The 20,462-nt window shown below is 34.4% G+C and overlaps 1 protein-coding gene across 1 annotated transcript in view; it reads left to right on the top strand.

The window, feature by feature from the left end:
* Positions 1-19,581, top strand: part of LOC149163633 (uncharacterized) — a 31,578-nt gene extending 11,997 nt beyond the window's left edge. The window contains exons 7-11 of the mRNA XM_089429218.1: positions 16,298-16,459; positions 17,213-17,879; positions 17,992-18,348; positions 18,478-18,899; positions 18,993-19,581. Coding sequence (XP_089285344.1) covers positions 16,298-16,459; positions 17,213-17,879; positions 17,992-18,348; positions 18,478-18,899; positions 18,993-19,581 — 2,197 coding nt within the window. The remainder of the gene's footprint in view (positions 1-16,297; positions 16,460-17,212; positions 17,880-17,991; positions 18,349-18,477; positions 18,900-18,992) is intronic.
* The last annotated feature ends 881 nt before the right edge of the window (positions 19,582-20,462 follow it).

The raw sequence follows: 20,462 nt of genomic DNA, 5'->3' as shown, positions 1-20,462 counted from the left end.
GAATATTTTAATTCATGTTCTTGCAAACCTTATAAAAGAAATGGGATGTTGTTCCTTCCTACCTCAACTTCAAGTTAATATAACATCAATAGTTTCATTTGAAGACAAGGAATATAAAAGGAAATCTTTTTCAATGTCAAAATTGACCACAATTGAAGCAAATGGAATGGCTAATTTTATATTTGAGAAAAAAATTGTGCATCAAGAGTCTATTCAAACACTCGATCTTTATTCAACAATTTATTCATTGACATCACAATCGAGGAATAATTGGGAAAAATTATTTGAATAAAATTTATCTTACCAAAAAGGATTATAAGGCTTTAAAACTTATTAGTTGTTTTAATTCAATCAAAGCTTGGACATGCTCTAAATGTATGTAAATCCCTTCTTTTCTTACAATGTGGCGTAGTAATTTTTCTTCCAAACCTGAAAATTAGATTTATTTTGTGATTTAAAAAAATCTGTATAATCTGCATCATTGAAAAACTCCTCTATGGTGTCTTAAAGGAGCTTCTCTTAATTTTCAAATAAATTTTTAAGTTATCAATGTAATATTGTATTCTTTCATTTTCCTTTTTCTCCAAAGGAACTAATTTCTATTGTTCACAACGCATCTTAGTGAAACTTCCATTTTTATCTCGTAGCACCATACAACTTCCATTGTTCATTAAATATTCATCAAGCAGAAAAATCCATTCACATCCCAATACAACACCATATGCTATAGGTAAGTGAACCACAATGATGGTGAGTAGAGTTTTGATATGTTATGCAGAGCTTACCCATGCACAAAAATCTTTAGTTTCTCAAGGGTGAAAGCCTGGAGTTGGGTTACACTTTTTCGTGAAAGAGGGCACGTTTGGGTGGAAAAATAAATGGCTCGATCAAGATATAGAACTCGATTGAGCTTTAGGGATCGATCGAGCCTTCTTTTTTTTAATATATACCAGTCTTGTAGTCTGTGCGCGCCATTTGCACAAATCACGGGAGCTCCACTGTGAGTTTAAGAGTAGCTCGACCGAGGTTTTTGGAGCTTAATCGAGCAATGGGGCATTCAAAACAATCTCACCAACCACCCCGCCAACATCGCAAAGGCTCAAACGAAGGTAGGTACTCTATCCTTTGTCTTTGTTTTTTGATTTTTTTTGCAAAATGTAACAAATTAATTTAAAGAAAAAAAACAACCATGTACAAAACCCATGAAACCCAATTAATTAAGAAAAAAACAACCATACAAAAACTACGAAAACCACAAAAACCACAAAAACACCTTTGAAAAAGCTTAGAAAATCACAAAACCACCCAAAAAAAAATTTCAAAGCAACTTAGAAAACCGCAAAACCAACCTAGAAAATCATAAAAAAAACCCTTATAAAAAATCTAGAAAACACTTTGAAACCACAAAAAAACTATAATTTAGGTTTTAAATTTGTTTTTTACTTGCAATATTTTGTGTATTGAATGCAGAGTCTCTGATTTGGAATGGTAATTTAAACATGTTTTCTAATTATTTTAGGTTTTAAAGTTTTTCTTTAGGAATTTTGTGATTTTTTTTATTATTTGTTATTTAAAATGCATTTTAAATTTCTAGCAAATTTGACAAAAAATATACCCCAAAAAAGTCCAAAACATAAAACAATGAAACTATAACCAATAAATAAGTAAATTAGGGGCTGAAGATTGACATGATGAATGTGATTTCTCATAATGAACCTCTATTTATAAAATAAAAGATTTTACTTAATAAATAAATATAGTACGATTCTAGTTGTAAAAAAAATATTAATCTTTAAAGTTAAAATTCTGAAAAACTTATATATATATATATATATATAATATCACTGTATATATAATTATACCATTTTATATAATATATATAACTATATAACATATTTAATTATTATTTAACTATAACATCACATAACTATATATTATAGTTCTATATATAAAATATATAGCATAACAGAGTTTTACAACTATTTAACACACACACACATATATAATTTATAACATAACATAGTTCTATAACTATTTAATTCATAACATAAAGTTATAACCTAGAACTCTATAATTATTTACGTATAACATAAAATTATTTAACACATACATATAACATAACAGGAAACATAATATAATTATCTCATAACTATATAATTATTTAAATATAACTATATATATTTAACTAGATTATAAGGTTATAACATATCACATAGCTAAATATATTATAGTTCTATATATATTGTTTATAACATAACTTATTATTTAACATTTAAAACACAGCATAAAATTAGTGAACATAACATAATTTTATAATTATTTAACATAGTATATATATATATATATATATATAGATATATATATAACATAGGAAGTAACATAACTATAACTACAACTCATATATATATGTATGTATGTCAACAATGCATCATTTACAGAAGCATTTAGACTCAAGTTTCTAATTTGTACCATATTGTTTCATTATGTAGTGTGTTGTACAAAAAATATTGTCCTCATGGGCTTGCACTTAGTACATGTTATGTGTCAAAGTCAAACATCAAGAACATAAAGTCTATTGTAGTATTTGATTGGCATGACATTTTATTAGTTTTGTAAATAGGTTTATTTCAATTTTTTACATATATATTTACATATTTATGCACTATGAATAAAATGCATTATTTAGAAATGAGAAAAAGTGTGAGGGTAGATTTGATCACTTCTGTCGATTGTGTTTACATGGGACTCAATGTACTTTGGTTGATAAATTATCAAAAAAATGGACTCTAAGTTTTAGGGCTTCGGGCAAGATTTTTCTGCTTGAGTTTAGAAATGGTTTTTTTGTCAACATTGTTTTCTTAGATTAGTTTATATGTATTATAAGTAACATGCTAAGGCATCCCATATACATGCCCCAACTGTAGACCGTCGTAGTGTGAGAGGTTATGTTATACATGGTCGTGTTGAGCGCTAAAGAAGGTATGTAATTACCACTTATTTTGTCATCCTTTCCTTAAATTCATAACTTCTTTACATTATGAAATAGGTATATGGTGAAAGATTATGATAAAGTTTAGAATATTTGTGTGCAACGTAAAATGACTAATAATGACCCTTTTCCTATGCAGAAAAAGAGGAAAACGAAAAATCGCCATTCCAAAGGAAAAGACAAGATGAAATTAACTACTGTCCCTTGACAAGGAACCGCATCCAAGTGAGGCAATCCAGATTGGAGCGTACAAGCCAAGAAAAGGAAGAGGAGATACCAAATCGGCGCAAGAGAACAAGAAGATAACTGAGAGCTAACAATATGGCGAATCAGATCGCTACTTTAACGATTATTTGTATCGTTGATATCTCCGCTCGGCTGCTATAAGAAGGTACAACAGTGCTAGCCCAAGGGGCGGACTATTGTTGTTTTTATGAAATTCACTGTGTAACTTAAACTTTGATCATTGACTCTCTTTAAAAGAGTGATTACTGTAACTCTATTTTTATGCTTAATACATAAATCCTATGGCCATTCCATCTTTGATTCTGGAGTAATCATAAGCAATGCGTCCCTAGAGGCTAAGGGCTTGACCCTCGTGGATCACTTGCTTCCTGTACCACTATTTTCCAATTCCAAGTTCGTGTGTGGTTTGATTTCTCTTATTCGCTTTGTTCAGTAATCTATTGTTCCTAATTATTTCATGTATCAGCTCTGTTATATCTCGTTCCTATTTGAATAGTAAGGTTGTTCTCTGTAACAGGATTGTTATGCTACTCGTTCTAAAGTTATATCATATTCTTGTTCCTTTAACAGATTGATATTATTGTATAACATTGTTGTTCCTTACAGATTACTGTTACTGTTCGATTACAGAGTAACAGTGTTGTGTATTTCTAAATCGGTATTATTGTCTATTCATCTACGGTTTACTTCCAAGTGTGATTGCTGTTCATTTGGGATTACTGTTCCATAGTGACCACAATTACTATTTCTTCATAACCGTGATCAATAATTGTTATGAAACTCAGATTACTGTTTCTTTTGATATAGATGTGCTGTGTGCAATATTCGATTTGGTTTGTTGTGCGTTTACATTTGGTTTAGGTTGCTGTTCAATATTTCATAACTCCCTTTAAGTTGCTGTCCCATTTCCGTTTGCTGTTCAAATCATTTCTAAAGTAAAGATTGTTGCTTGATTCCTGTAGATTACAATTACTGCTTCATTCATTCATGTAGGATAAGGCTTTGCTGTTCAATCTTGCTAAATAGATTCGTTGTTGTTCCTTTTCCTGTTATTTGAATTATCATTGCTTTGGTGTGCACAGAACGATTTGAAACTATAGTGAACATTCACAATCGTTGTCCAGTTCCCAGGTTGATGATCTTTTCCTTAATTGCTTCTCAATTACATCAGTTTACAAAGGGAGGAGTTATTATTACTGCACCCTTGATTGATAAGTGTTGCAGTTCCTTAAATGAATGATTTAGTTACAGGCATTTCCAGTTCTTGCCGTTATATTTAGAGATTGTTTTCATCATTTAGTTACTTTTGCAAAAGCACTATACTACTAGCATTACTCTGACAAATGACCGTCTCAGATTGAGTACACTCATTGAGATAACAAATCGTACCTAGATTGATAATTAATGTAGGGTAAATAGAGGTGAAAAAGACCATTTTTACTGCTCGACATTTTGGCGCCATTGCCGGGAAAGAGTGTAGCCATTTGTTTCTTTTCAGAGTGGTGTAAGTAACTACTAGGAGAGAATTGGGTTTTAAAAACAGAAGGTAAGAACCTGCATACGGAGCATGTAACAACCCTCCTCCCCTGCCCGCTTTCTCGCAGATTTGTTGTTGTTTTGGGTAGAAATCAATATTTGATTTGTGTGCATGACTAAGAAGAAAAAGCCTGAAAAAAATCCTAAACCACTACCCAAGCCTGATAAAGCTAAGGGGCCTGTGACCCTTGGCCGATTGACCTTTCTAGACAAAATCCTTAAGAAAGCAGAATCTCAACCTTTAGTGGGACTTAGAAAAGTTGCTTCTAGACAACCTACTAGTTCCATTCAGGTCACATGATCACCATTTGTAGCCTTTGCTGAGGTCACAGCCAAACTGAGGAGCAAGATTTTCAAGAAATTGAGAATTCTAGCCCAAAATCATTGCAAGAAGGGAACATTAGTATCTCCGTGAAGGGAGAGGAGAAACAGGGGAAACTAAAGAACCAAGATCTCCTCTTGGATTAATTCATCCATTAAGCAGCCCAGATAAGGGAAGTGCTGCAAAAATCATTCATAACGAAGTTGAAGAACCTGAAGAGCTAAAATCCCCTTAGAAATTAGGAACTCTCATCATCCCAGACAAAGGGAGTGCTGTTAAGGCCATTCCTGTTAAGGCCATCCCTGCTCCGTCTAATCATCCTAAGAAGACCCTCCTAGAAATCCTGGAAGGATATTGGTACATATTTGACCAAATGGCCCAGAACCAGCCAAACACCCAAACCTCCACATTGCAATATCCCATTGTAGATACTGCAGTCAATGCACCTATGAAGGCAATTCCTCTCCAGCATATCCCTACATTTCATGGCCTAACATCGGAAGACCCAGATGCATTTTTGTTTGAATTCGATGTGTTGTGCAGAGGATATGACTATACCACCGACCCCCAAAAGCTGAAACTATTTCCCTCTACCTTAAAAGGGCTGCTTTACGATGGTTTATGGGGTTGGGTGGGGGTGTTATCAATGACTGGGATCAGATGAAAGGTGCTTTCCTGAAGAAATATCAGGATTATTGTAGATCCAGAGAGTTAAAAGATGAAATATTTCATATGGTAGCTAGACCTAATGAAACATTAGAAGAATATGTTGAACGTTTTCAATATAATCTTCAAATATCTCCTTATGCATCATTACCCTTACCTGATAATGTATTAAAAACAACATTAATTAAAGGTATGAAGGAACAATGGATTGAAACATTGAATATTATGGGAAAAGGAGACATCTATCAAGAAGATTTTGCTAACATCATTGATTTATGTATCAGGAGCTCATGAGGAAGCACAAGGCTAAAACCAATGGAACATGACATGTTTACAAGGGACAACAAGACCTCTGCAGAAGGAGTAACTCGCGCGGAAATTGGAAAATCTCAAAACCGATATATTGGGAACTCTGACAACGCAGCTCAATATTATGCAAGCCAAACAGAAACAAGCAGAGGCAGAGCAAAATCTGGCAATATTCTGTCCCAGATGCAAAAAGAAACACAGCCACAAAGAGTGCCCATTAGATGCGGTTCAAGTTTGCGCCATTTGTACAAAAGACCACTCTACATAAAGTTGTCCCTCACTTCCTAGCTTGAAAGCAGTACACAAAGAAGCGGAAGAAGAAATATATTTTATATTTTATTCAATACGGATATAGGTTTTCGAAAGATAGGTTTTCGAGTACGGATATCATATATTTTATTCAAATGGGTTAATAGTATTTACCCTAAAACTAGTTCGTTTCTTTTGGACATAAGGAAATATCTCATATTTAGAAGCATTTGGTAGAAGGGAAAGCTTGTCCCAGTGAAGACCAACCACTAACAAGATAATTCCACATAGTATATAATTCAATAATAACGATGAATCAACTTATATTGATAAATAACAAAAGAACAAGAGTTCCGAGTACATTGGTATGGGGGAGAAGGAACAAGCATGAAGGCAGAGGTTGTTGCTCTTTGGGGTTTATTATGGTTTATTAAGTTTTTGGATATCCCTCGAGTACAAATTTTTGGGGATTCCAAATGCTTAATAGATCATATAAATGGAAAGAACAATATCCAACATGTCTCCCTACGAGGCTGGATGAGACAGAGATTAAAAAACATATGGAACTCCTTTGAGAAACCATCCATTTAGCACATTAACAGGACACATAACAAACAATCGATGATTTATTGAAGAAAGGATGAATAGCCACACAAGAAGAAATGTATATCATGATCAAAATGGGAGAAGACGAGACAGAAGTAGAAAGTCTAAAGCTGTGAGGATAGGACACCAAAGACTATGTAAGTCTAAAGCTGCTAGGATAGGACACCGAAGACTATATAAAAAAGGCAAAACTTCAATACAGATAAGTTAAAAAAAAAACATGTTTCTTTTTGTTTTTGTTTAAAATTTTGTACAAATTTTGGTTCAGCAACTATAAAGAAAACACATGAGGAATGCCAACTGTATACTGAATTACAGAATATGTAAATGTCCTGTGACATATCTAGAGCCTAGCATCTCTTTGATAATTCTGTGATATATTTGTAATTATGGCAGAGAAATCGTAGTTCCACAATTGTCGCAATTTGTAATTTACAATTCAGTTGTATGTATGTAGAATATTTTCTACCCATGTAATCATGTTGTGGATTCCACAGGGCTTATGAAGACGATTTGTCCTTCATAATTATGTACTGTTTTAACATAATATAAAACAAAAAGTTTTTTCTTACTGGAAAAAAAAATTCCTCACTGGAAAAAAAATAACAATCAACAATGACATTCTTCATTACTAATATAGCAATTAAATTATTACTAATATAGCAATTAAATTATAATAAATTTTCCAGCCATATAAAACTAATATTATTTTATTCTAAAATCATTATGATTTGGTCGTAGCGTTTCTCCCGGTCATTTGTGATGGCGCTGACGCCCAAGCTATTCTAACGATGTTTTGAACACTTACGTAACATACAGATAATTGAATCTCCATAGAAGTCCAGGCTTGAAAGGTATGTGAAAGAAAATTCAAAAGAGAGAGAGATCATTTGAATTCGTGTGGCGGGGGTACACGCAAATATGGATATTTTATTTTGAGTCCGTGACTCTGAGAAATCTGCAACCACTTGAATTAAATTAAGATAAATGTATCCTTATAATCATGTGAATTAAGTTAATTGGGTCACTACAGCCTATTTTTAATTTCTAAACATAGTATCTAGTATGTTTTATAAAATTATATGTTAGCATATGCTTATTGCTATTATCAAATGTTTTAAAATATATTATAATGAGCGGCTGCTGTCTGGTATGTTTTGTGTGTTATTATCTATTTATTGTTATTATTAAATATTTAAAAATTAGTACGATGATCTAATTATGGTATATAGACTATAATATTGGTGTAGTTTATTTGTAAGATAGACAATAATATTGGTGTAGTTTATTTGTAAGATGTTGAATTTATATATATATTTAAAAATCTGATTTGAATAACAAAAAATTAAAATTTGATCCAAAAAAATATACAAAATTCTAATCACAATTTCTAAAATATGTAATAGCTAAATACTCCTATAATATTTATGATTTACATATAAAATATTCATTTATATATATATATATATATATAAGTTTTACATTTATTTCCTGTAATTAAAAAATATGATAAATATTTTCTATTCAAATTTATTTTTTATAAATAATACGATGAATTTGATATTATAACTCTAATGAAAATTTTCACATATAAAAAACTTTATTTATAAAACTAATTAGAAATTTAATATAAATTAAAATAAAACTTTACTCATATTATTTAAAAAAAATTCAGATAGAAAACTTCACTTATAAAAATAATAAAAAAAATTAATAACATAATTAATATAAATTAAAATAAATTATAAACATATTCATTTAAATTAGTAATTTATTAATCTCTTTTTCAACTTTATGGAGTCAAAGTTTAGATTTGCTAATTATTTATACAATATCTGCATTTGAATTATTAGCCTCCAAACAACATCATCATGGTGCATTTGAATGACTAACCTCCAAACATGTTGAGGTAATTCTTATTTATTTTCGGAGTCAAAGTTTAGATTTGCTAATTCCTAACAAACATGTTAGAGGTAATTCCTATTTATTTTCTTACATGAGTTTTCATTTCTTTTCATAAATATGTAGCTGTTGACTAGAAAAGTGAATAAGCAATTATTGGTATGTAACAAATAATATTTATTTTCTTACATGAGTTTTCATTTCTTTTCATAAATATGTAGCTGTTGACTAGAAAAGTGAATAAGCAATTATTGGTATGTAACAAATAATATGTTTAGGTAATTATTTTCATACATGGTTAAAAACCATGTAATTGTTGACTCGAAAATAGAATAAACAAACAAAATACAGTGCGCCTAACTTTACCCAACAAAAATGGCGAGATGAAGCCCAGCTAAGCAATAACAAGTATTTGTTGAACCTTTCAATATTTATTAAAATGATTTATAAACTAGTTTAAATTTATCTCATATAATTTTAAAATTTGTAAAAATATTTTTGAACTTTTCAATGTTGATAAGAAATTTTCATTTTTAAGTATTTTAAATATTAGATTAAAATAAAATTATATTAGTTATTTTTCAAACATAAGGTTAAAATAAAATTTGGTGAGTTATTTTATATATTTGAAAATGTATGACTCTAACATTTGTGTTAAATAAAATGGATTTAGGATTTGTGATGATTGATTTATAAATTATGGTGGATATTTTATTGTTTGATATAAAATTTATTGAAAATTTGAAATTTTATTACGAGGGTTAATTTTTGTTTAGATTTCTAGATTTGTTAAATTATTATTTTAATGATAAATGTAATATATGAAATAGGAAAAATAGAGAATAGTAAAAAGTGAACACTCCCAAATCACAATGATACAATATATACTCTAAGAAACTTTTACAAGATAAAAATTAGTTAGGAGGTGATGTTGTTATGCTCTCTCTTTCTTAGAATGGAAATGGTGCAAATCTAAAAGAGTGAGACATGTGGCCACTATGTTTTCTCTCTCCCTATCCAATCTCAACAACTCTACTCATCTAAGGCACCAAATACACTCGAATAGAATGGAAGCCTTTTTCCTCCTAATAGCCCAATTATAACATAGCTCAATAACCTACTAGTTGTTAAGTTTGACTCTTTCAACCCTTAACTCGAGTTACAATATTGACTCTTCTAGAGTCTTCTTCATCATGTTCACATGGCTAGCCCATTTTCAATGTGTAATGGGGCTAACGTGGCCTCCTTTTGCATCATGGTGATCAAAATAAGAAGGTTTACTTCTGGCTAGGAAAATGTTTGCATATGGACTCCATTTTAGGTCTTTATTATGTCGTTGGGAAGGTATTTAAGCATAGAACAATGACAGGGGGTCTACCTAAGCGAGATTTTTTGGACCCAAAAAAGATTTAGGAATGCCTCAAACTACCTATGTAAATTTTAAAACCCTAATTTGCCAGAGTGGGACTTGCTAGTAAAAATGGTCCTATGAGTTGATTCCTCCAATTTTTCCACTCTGAAAACATCAAGATGGATGGAAAATAATATGATGATCTAATCTAGATCATACTTTCCCATTTTGGGAGGCTTTTGGTCCCCAAAATCTTTTATTGAAGGAGGTGAGGAAATTTATCCTCTACCTTCTCCTTGGAATACCATTTAACCTTGCATGGAAGTTGTCCTTTCAACCTAATCTACCAAAGGTTATATTTCCTTTGTCTTATAGTTCTAGATCACTTATGCAAAACCATATCCTCTGTCAACTTTTCCTGAGCATATATTGTTAAAAGCTCTACAAAAGGTAAGACTTGTTTCTCTTACTAATCTCACATGGAAGGGTCATAGAGTTTCAGATTTTGCACATTAACCACAAAGTAAATGCACATGTATGGGGGTAGACTTAGAGTATAGGCATTATCTCCCACCCTTTTCAGTATCTTAAACATTACTAAGAATATTTAGCTTCACATTGTTCAACTATAACCATATTTTGCCTCCCACTTTGAGTGACTTCTTTGTCTTGTGTTGATTATGCTTGTATTTTTCTTGTGACTTTTTTAGTGTCTCTTGCACTTGTAGATGGATCTATCTAATCTTCTCAACAATTTTTTCTACCTTTGAGACATCTCTTGTAAGATCCTCCCTCACTCCTCCTTATTTCCCATATGCAATATCTAGAGAAGGTGGAAAATATCCAAAACAAGCTTCAAATAGGGACTTACCAATAGACATGTGGATTGCTCTGTTATAAGAGTGATGTATATATACTAGATTTTCATTCTAAGTCTTTTTTATGCTTCATATTGTAACTCCTCGCAAGCTACACCAAAGTCCTATAGATTACTTATGTTTTCTCATTTTCTTATGGATGGAATGTTTTAGACCTCTTCAACTTCATGTTTAGCTTCTCCCACAATGTAGTCCAAAATGCACTAAGAAATCTTGTGTCCTTGTTTAAAAAAATGCTTCTTGGGATTCCAAAGTGCACTAAGACCCATCCAAATAACAAGTTTGTTTCTTCTTGGCCTACTGATCCGGATTTAAATAGGAACACAACAAATTACAGAGATAACCATAAACACAGACATGCAACGGAAATAATACTTCATTTCATTAATGTAAAATACTTAAATATGCTTACAAACAGTAATGGAAATAAACCAGCTAGGGCAATGGTAGTTTATCTCTTAGAAGAGATGTGGCAACTACATGCCTCTGAACTGTCTTACAATGAGGCTCGAAGGCCTATTTATTGTTGAGAAACAATGGAAAACCCTAAACATCCAAAAACCTAACCTAGAAGATGAAACACCAAACTGTGGGCCCCGTTTGGGTAAATTGGTACATCAACTTCCCAGGGTCGTAACTTTGGCATATGATCTCCATTTGACGCGCACAATATCTCGTTAGAAAGATCTATCCTAGAACTACAACTTTGGGAAGAGCAACATAGGTTCATGGACCCATGTTGCTCCTAGTTTTCCCAAAAAACGTCGTTTAGGGCCTCAAAACGGCTCCAAAAGTTCAGGATCCGAAAAACTGCTAAAAATAGTAAGTTGTGCTACAATTAAGGAAATTGATATCACAGGAAAAGTGATGGCGCCTGAAAATCATAATGATCAACAGCTAGAACAACAACCACAATAGCAACAAGCACCTCAAACACCTGAAAGTGGTGTTAGAAGATCTACTAGGATAAGTAGACCCCCTGAACGATACTCTCCTTCATTATATTATGTATTGTTGACTGATTCTGGTGAACTAGAATGTTATGAAGAAGCAATGCAGGTAGAAACCAGGAAGAAGTGGGAGCAAGCCATGAAAGAAGAGAATGACTCCTTAGCACATAACCAGACTTGGGACTTGGTCAGGTTGCCTGCAGGTAAAACAACATTATAGAATAAATGAGTTTATAGGCTAAAGGAAGAAGATGAAGGTAGAAAAAGGTATAAATCTAGATTTGTGGTGAAAGGGTTTGCACAGAAAAAGGGTATAGACTTTAATGAGATATTTTCTCTTGTTGTGAAAATGATTTCAATCAGAACTATTCTAAGTTTAGTAGCAGCTGAAGATTTGCATCTTGAGCAGTTAGATGTAAAGATAGCCTTTCTCCATGGGGATTTGGAGGAAGAGATATATATGTAGCAACCACAAGGATATGAGGTAAAAGGGAAGGAGAAACTAGTGTGCAGGTTGAAGAAGAGCTTGTATGGCTTAAAACAGGCTCCAAGGGAGTGGTATATAAAATTTGATAGGTTTATGTCTGAACAAGGTTATACTAGGTGTCACTCTGATCATTGTGTTTATCTCAAAAGGAAAAATGACGGCAGCTATATTATATTGTTATTATATGTAGATGACATGCTTGTTGCAGGTTCTAACATACAGGAAATAAATGTGCTTAAAAGGAAATTGGCAAACTCATTTGCAATGAAGGATTTGGGTGCTGCAAAACAAATCCTTGGTATGAGAATAACTAGAGACGGGAAGAATTGCAAATTAACATTGTCTCAAAGTGAGTACATAGAAAAGGTGTTGAAAAGGTTTAATATGCAGAATGAAAAACTAGTTAGTATACCTTTGGCTAGCCATTTCAAATTAAGAAAGGAGGTGTGTCCCAAGACTCAGGAAGAAATGGCTCATATGTCTAAAGTTACATATACATCAGCAGTTGGAAGCTTAATGTATGCAATGGTCTGCACAAGGCTTGATATTGCACATGCAGTGGGAGTTGTAAGCAGGTACATGAACAATCCAGGAAAAGAACATTGGATGGCAGTGAAGTGGATTCTCAGGTATTTGAGAGGTACCACAAATCAAACATTATGCTTTGGTGGTTCAAACATTGCTCTACAGGGATATGTTGATGTAGATATGGCAGGTGACAGAGATAACAGGAGGAGCACTACAGGATATGTATTTATTGTAGGTGGAACAACTGTCAGTTGGGTTTCAAAAATCCAAAGTGTTGTTACACTTTCAACAACAGAAGCAGAGTATGTTGCTGCTATAGAGGCTAGTAAAGAAATGATTTGGTTACAAAGGTTTCTGGATGAATTAGGTAAGAAGCAGGAGTTGGGCAGGTTATACAGTGACAACCAGAGTGCCATACATCTTGCAAAGAACTCTGCATTTCATTCCAAGACTAAACATATACAGCTCAAGTACCATTTCATATGGTCAGCATTGGAAGATGGACAGTTGAAGCTAGAAAAGATACACACTAGCCAGAATCCTGCAGATATGCTAACAAAAGTTGTAACCAGGGAGAAACTGAGAATCTGCTCAGTTTCAATTGGTCTTCAAGTATGATGGAGAAGATGAGAAATAACCAGGTCCAAAGTGGAGTTATTGTCTAGAAAATGAAGCAACGGTGGAGTTGCTATAATCAGTCTCCAAGTGGGAGATTGTTGGGTGTGGGGCCTAATTATTTTCTGTATTCAAAGGTCTCAACCGGATGTATACCCTAAGAAGACTGTACACCCCTCCACGCGGGGTGGGGGGGGGGTGCGGGGGGACTTGTCTCCCCCGTGGGGGTTCGGGGGGGCTAATCCCAGCCGGGGGCCAGCAGGGGCAGCGCCCCGAAAGCTAAAAACAGATGTAAAATTGCCTTGTAAAGGTATAGTAATTTCTAGTCAATCTGGGCCATTTATTAGGCAGATGATCTGACGGTAGAAGTTATGTTTAGTTTAGGGTTTTTTGCCCTAGAAGGCAACCCCTCACTATATATGAGGGAATTGTATTGTGTCTATGTATCTCTGTATTCTGAGTGAGGAAGAGAGAGGAGATTGAGAGCGAAGAGGGTGTTACACCGAATCTGCTGTAGGTTGTATCTCTTCAGTTTGATGGATAATATAATAAAAGAAGGACTGGCTGTTTCTCCGTGGACGTAGCCCAAATTGGGTGAATCACATATATCTGTGTCTCTCTTGTTTTATGCGTTTTTTGTGTTTATATTTCTGCAATATTTTATGTATTCCATTGCTCTGTAATATATAATTTTCTAAAAAGAAAATAATTTGAGCCCCTTAAAGGAATGGGATGTCTATCTTAGGAATCTGTATGACTCCTTAGACACCATGGGCTACATCAGAAGCACTCCTATAGAGGGAGATACCTTTTCTTTGGATGACGTGGAACCTGGGATTAAGAAACTTTCTAACGAGAAAGCTAGGGATATTGAAGGGTACCAAGCTGAAATTATCAAAATTGGAAGGTCCATCCTCACCCCACACTTGCACAATCTCCTCAATTTGTTAGTTAAACATGACTTCCCCAAGTTGTGGACGTAAAGCCTTATGATGCCTATATTTAAAAGTGGGGATAAAAAAAGTTCACTCTAACTATAGGACTATCATGATCAGCCACATTTTAGCCAAGTTGTATGGTCTCATTCTAGAAAAGAAGATTAGCACCTGGCTTGAAATCTATGGTAAAAGAGCCATTGGGCAAGCTGGTTTTGGAAGGCATCACTCTACGATCAACCACCTTGTCACTTGGCATTTACATTGATAAGCTTGAGGAATGCTTAGAAGTTGTTAGTTGTGAAGAGCCAAGCTCGCTGGTATAATCATTACTCTTCGAGGTGATACAATGAACATGAAGAAAATATAGTCTTGCCAAACTTACAAACAAAAAAAATATGCAAAAGGGGCTTGAAGACATGTTGGATCTATCCCAAACATATAAAAATTAACATAAAGATTGAAAAATCTTTATCTTTTTATGAATATACTTCGAAAAAAAATATAATATCTTTAAAACTAATATAACTTAAAAATCATTGTAATATTAAAACAATTTATATAAGCAAAACTTAACAGTTATATAATCTAAAGTAATTATTCTTTTCTTCCCTACTTATTTTTCTTTCATAAATTTACTTTGCTATTCTAAAAATGAAGATTTATTTATTCGCCGTTGATTTTTAATTCATAAATTTATTAAATTTATTTACCTTTCCTCATTAAAATACCTCCACTTTTGTGATTTGACATTTATTGAATTATTTAACAGCTCCATTTTTGTGATTTGACATTTATTAAATTATTTAACAAAAATAAATAAAGAAAAAATAAAATTTCCTATCAATTTTTATTTTATAAATTTACTTTAAAACTCTAAAAGTTAAGATGCCTTATTAAAATATTATAATAATTGATACAATTATACAATCTAATCTAAAGTAAATGCTCTTTTCTTTAGTACTTATTTTTCTTTCATAAATTTATTTTGTCACTCTTACAATGAATATTTGTTTCTTCACCATTGATTTTCATTTCATAAATTTAATTTACCACTCTTATATATTAAGATTCCTCATGAAAAGATCTCCACTTTAGTGATTTTACGTTTATTGAGTTATTCAACGAGAATAAATAGAAAAAAGGAAAGGAGGAAAAATAGATTTCTCTATTGATTTTTATTTCATAAATTTACTTTAAGACTCTTAAAGTTAAGATCCCTCATAAAAAGACCTCCACTTTTAGTGATTTGACATTTATTAAGTTTTCAACAAAAATAATAAAAACAAAGAAGGGAAAATATATTTTTCTCTCAATCTTCCCCGTGAAGACCTCCCCCTTTAATAATTTCTAACCGGAATAAAAATAAAAAATTCCTTCTTAGTCCCATCCCATCATTCTTCAACTACTTCCACCAATAATCGTCCTTTAATACTCATCCCTTTGATCTTTTGGTACTCATAGGAATATAAAAGAAGAGGAGGTGATAAAGTTTTATCCACCATTGGTCCATCATTTTCAATAGACAAAATAAATGAAAATGAATGATAATTATAGATTTATTTTTTCGATAGGTTTTCCTTTGCATAGGTTTAATATTTTCTTTTTTATATATCCTCTTCTTAAACTTTCTAAAGTTGAGCCTAGAAAGTTTTGGACAAATATTCTTGTTCGTAAATCGAAAGAAAATAATCTGAGCCCCTTAAAGGAATGGGATGTCTATCTTAGGAATATGTATGACTCCTTAGACACCATGGGCTACATCGAAAGCACTCCTATAGAGGGAGATACCTTTTCTTTGGATGACGTGGAACCTGGGATTAAGAAACTTTCTAACGGGAAAGCTAAGGATATTGAAGGGTACCAAGCTGAAATTATCAAAATTGGAAGGTCCATCCTTGCCCCACACTTGCACAATCTCCTCAACTTGTTAGTTAAACATGACTTCCCCAAGTTGTGGACGCAAAGCCTTATGATGCCTATATTTAAAAGTGGGGATAAAAAAGGTTCACTCTAACTGTAGGACTATCATGATCAGCCACAATTTAGCCAAGTTGTATGGGCTCATTCTAGAAAAGAAGATTAGCACCTGGCTTGAAATCTATGGTAAAAGAGCCATTGGGCACGCTGGTTTTGGAAGGCATCACTCTACGATCAACCACCTTGTCAATCTTAGGACCATTACCGAGGATTGTCGCAACAGTAAGACTAATCTCTTTTGTTGTATTGTTGACTTTAGAAAAACTTTTGACATGGTTCCTCGAGAGAAGTTATGGCAAAGGCTCGATTAGATAATGGTTCATCCCGAGTTAAGGGTCGTTGTTATTAGATTATAAGAGAATGTTATTGCTAAGCTTAAGACTACTGAATGTTGGTCTACTGATATTAAATGCAACATTGTGTTAAGCAAGGGAGTCCCCTATCCCCTACCCTTTTTGGCATTTACATTGATAAGCTTGAGGAATGCTTAGAAGTTGTTGGTTGTGAAGAGCCAAGCTCGCTGGTATAATCATTACTCTTCGAGGTGATATAATGAACATGAAGAAAATATAGTCTTGTCAAACTTACAAACAAAAAAAATATGCAAAAGGGGCTTGAAGACATGTTGGATCTATCCCCAAACATACAAAAATTAACATAAAGATTGAAAAATCTTTATCTTTTTATGAACATACAAAAATTTTTGCATTCCGATAGCTTGATTTTGATTACATCTCGCTCCAAGGATGTTCTCACACATTCAGGAATAGAGGAGTCATCAATATATCACTTAACAGGTCTCGATGAACAACACTCCAGACAGCTCTTTTGTTCGCATGCCTTCTTTCAGCCTTATCCGGCACAAGGTTTTGAATGTCTAGTAGATGAGTTTTGCAAGGCCTGCGATGGATTGCCTTTGTCTTTGAGAGTGCTTGGGGCACTTGTTTGTGGAAGGAATGACATATCTTATTGGGAACGCCAATTGGATAAACTTCGTCAAGTCAAACTTCCCAGTGAGATTCGAGAGAGGCTTAAGATAAGTTACGATGCACTGGAGGCAGAAGAAAAACAAATATTCATAGACATTGCCTGTTATTTCATTGGAGAAGACAGACATATGGCCGTCCGAATATGGGATGGATCAGGTTGGGATGGTTTGACGGGCTTTCTAAATCTGCAGGGAAAGTGCCTTGTCGAAGTGGATGGAAATACCATAAAAATGCACGATCAGCTGCGAGATTTGGGAAGAGAAATTGCGGATGAGGAAAGGCAGTTGCGTCATCTTTGGCGACCAACCAACGACATTGATGATTTGTGGCAGCAATCTTCTGTAAGTGCTTGAATTTTTCATTAAACTTTAAGGTTTCTCTGTTCAACAGAAGCAGCAGAGAAAGATCCTGTTACTCTCTTTCATTTGTTTGTTTTTTGTTTGTAACAAGCAGGTAATAACGGAGGTGCGCGGTATTAGGACGGTTCCTGGCCTCGTTGAATACGATGAGATCCCAGAATCAGAAGAAGAATGGTCATGGTTCAAAAGTTGGTGCGATGAGTTGTTGGGAAACTGTCTGAGGAAGCTGATCGACCGTGCACCATATAGTTTCAGGAACTTGCAACTTGTTGCGACTGAAGACGGCAATCTAAAAAACATATTGAGGAGGGTTGAGTCGCCATTCTTGAAATGGTTACGCTGGAACGACTGTCCCTACTCTTGCCTGCCTTCCTGGGTTCCGATGAAGAATCTAAGAGTTTTAGAAGTGAGGGGAAAGAAATTGAAAACACTCTGGCAAGCAGAGTCTCAGGTCAAAGCTCGTTCTTTGTTTTTTCTCTGCTCTGATTTATGGTAGATTACTGTTGCTATTAGTATACCGAGCATTTTGTAGATGAAAAGTGATCATATCTTAAATTCAAATAAAAACGTTGGGTTTCAGGCACCTCTGGAGTTGCGGGAGTTACGGATTTCTGCTCCTCTTTCCAAGTTTCCAAAGTTCATTGGGCGGATGATGCACATCGAAAAGACTGTGGTTTACAGTCGTAAACTCGAATCGCTGCCAGATGCTTTCGGGTCTTTGACAAACCTCCAAGAACTCGATCTCTCAGGGTGCGGCAGTCTGCAAGTACTTCCAGATTCCTTTGGGTGTTTGACAAACCTCCAAAAACTCGATCTCTCAGGGTGCGGCAGTCTGCAAGCACTTCCAGATTCCTTTGGGTGTTTGACAAACCTCCAAAAACTCGATCTCTCAGGGTGCATCGGTCTGCAAGCACTTCTAGGTTCCCTTGGGTGTTTGACAAACCTCCAAGAACTCTATCTCACAGAGTGCTACAGTCTGCAAGCACTTCCAGATTCCTCTTGGTGTTTGACAAACCTCCAAGAACTCGCAAATTGCAACAGTCTGTAAGCACTTCCAGATTCCTTTGCGTGTTTGACAAACCTCCAAAAACTCAGTCTCGCAGAGTGCGACAGGCTGCAAGCACTTCCAGATTCCTTTGGGTGTTTGACAAACCTCCAAGAACTCTCTCTCAAAAAGTGCGACCGTCTGCAAGCACTTCCAGATTCCTTTGGGTGTTTGACAAACCTCCAAGAACTCTATCTCACAGAGTCCTACAGTCTGCAAGCACTTCCAGATTCCTTTGGGTGTTTGACAAACCTCCAAGAACTCGATCTCACAGAGTCCTCCAGTCTGCAAGCACTTCCAGATTCCTTTGGGTGTTTGACAAACCTCCAAGAACTCTATCTCACAGAGTCCCACAGTCTGCAAGCACTTCCAGATTCCTTTGGGTGTTTGAAAAACCTCCAAACACTCGATCTCGCATTTTGCAAGAGTCTGCAAGCACTTCCAGATTCCTTTGGGTGTTTGACAAACCTCCAAAAACTCAGTCTCTTTGACTGCGAGAGTCTGCAAGCACTTCCAGATTCCTTTGGGTGTTTGACAAACCTGCAAGTACTCGATCTCAGAGAATGTAGCAGTCTGCAAGCTCTTCCAGATTCCCTCCAGTTCTTAACAAATCTCCGAGATCTCTATCTGCCAGGGTGAGGCAGTCAGAAAGCATTTGACGAACCATTCCATCTGGTGCTCGACAAACCTCCATATGTCAGAATGTATACGTCTGCAAGTGCGTACAAATCTCCAAAATGCCGATTTCTGAGAGTGTGGCACTCTTCAAGCGCTTACACAGTCCTTTCGGTGCTCGACAAACCTCCAGCAGCTTCAGGAATTTAATTCGACTTGAATACACAAGGCTGTGTGGGGAAAATAAATATTCGACTTAAATTATCGTTATTGTCCCGGCCAGCAACGTATCTTCATCATAAGTCGCAACGATCAGGTGAGGACTGCCAGTGAGATTTAGTGTTTGTTTGTACTCTACTGAGAGGGGCATTGTAATCTTAAAAAACACATTGTAATGTCCATGTGTATGGAAGTCGAGGAGATACATTCCAACAAATATGTTGGACCTGGATAGGATATTTCTTGTAAAAATAGTATGAGTTTCTCTAAATCAATGACCTTTAGTGCTACTACTTCCAACCATTTGATGAAGTAATCAATTTTTGTCAATAAATAAGAGTGCTCCATGGTATATTTTGGATTTCTGGGACCAATAAAATCCAATTCCCATTTTGTAAAAGGGCTTTTAATCAAAATGGTCCTCACGAGCATAACTACTCTTTTGTTTTTTTCTAGAGGACTTATGACAAGGTAGACATTTCCTTGTAAATGTATGCACATATGTGAATAAAGAAGGGCAATAAAATATTTCTCTAATGTTTCTATGTATGGTTACTATTAGAGAAAGAGTGCCACCACATACACCTTCGTGCACTTCCTTCAATATCTCAACAAATTTTGAATGATTTAGAGATATTAACAACATACCCTCAAAATTTCTTTGGGGTAAGATTCTAGAAATCAAT

Source organism: Pinus tabuliformis, chromosome 5_1 (assembly GCF_031772625.1).
Source record: "Pinus tabuliformis cultivar Carrire ecotype Pingquan chromosome 5_1, CPIR1, whole genome shotgun sequence".
NCBI classification, from domain to species: domain Eukaryota; kingdom Viridiplantae; phylum Streptophyta; class Pinopsida; order Pinales; family Pinaceae; genus Pinus; species Pinus tabuliformis.
This window is presented reverse-complemented; position numbering and strand designations above follow the sequence as displayed.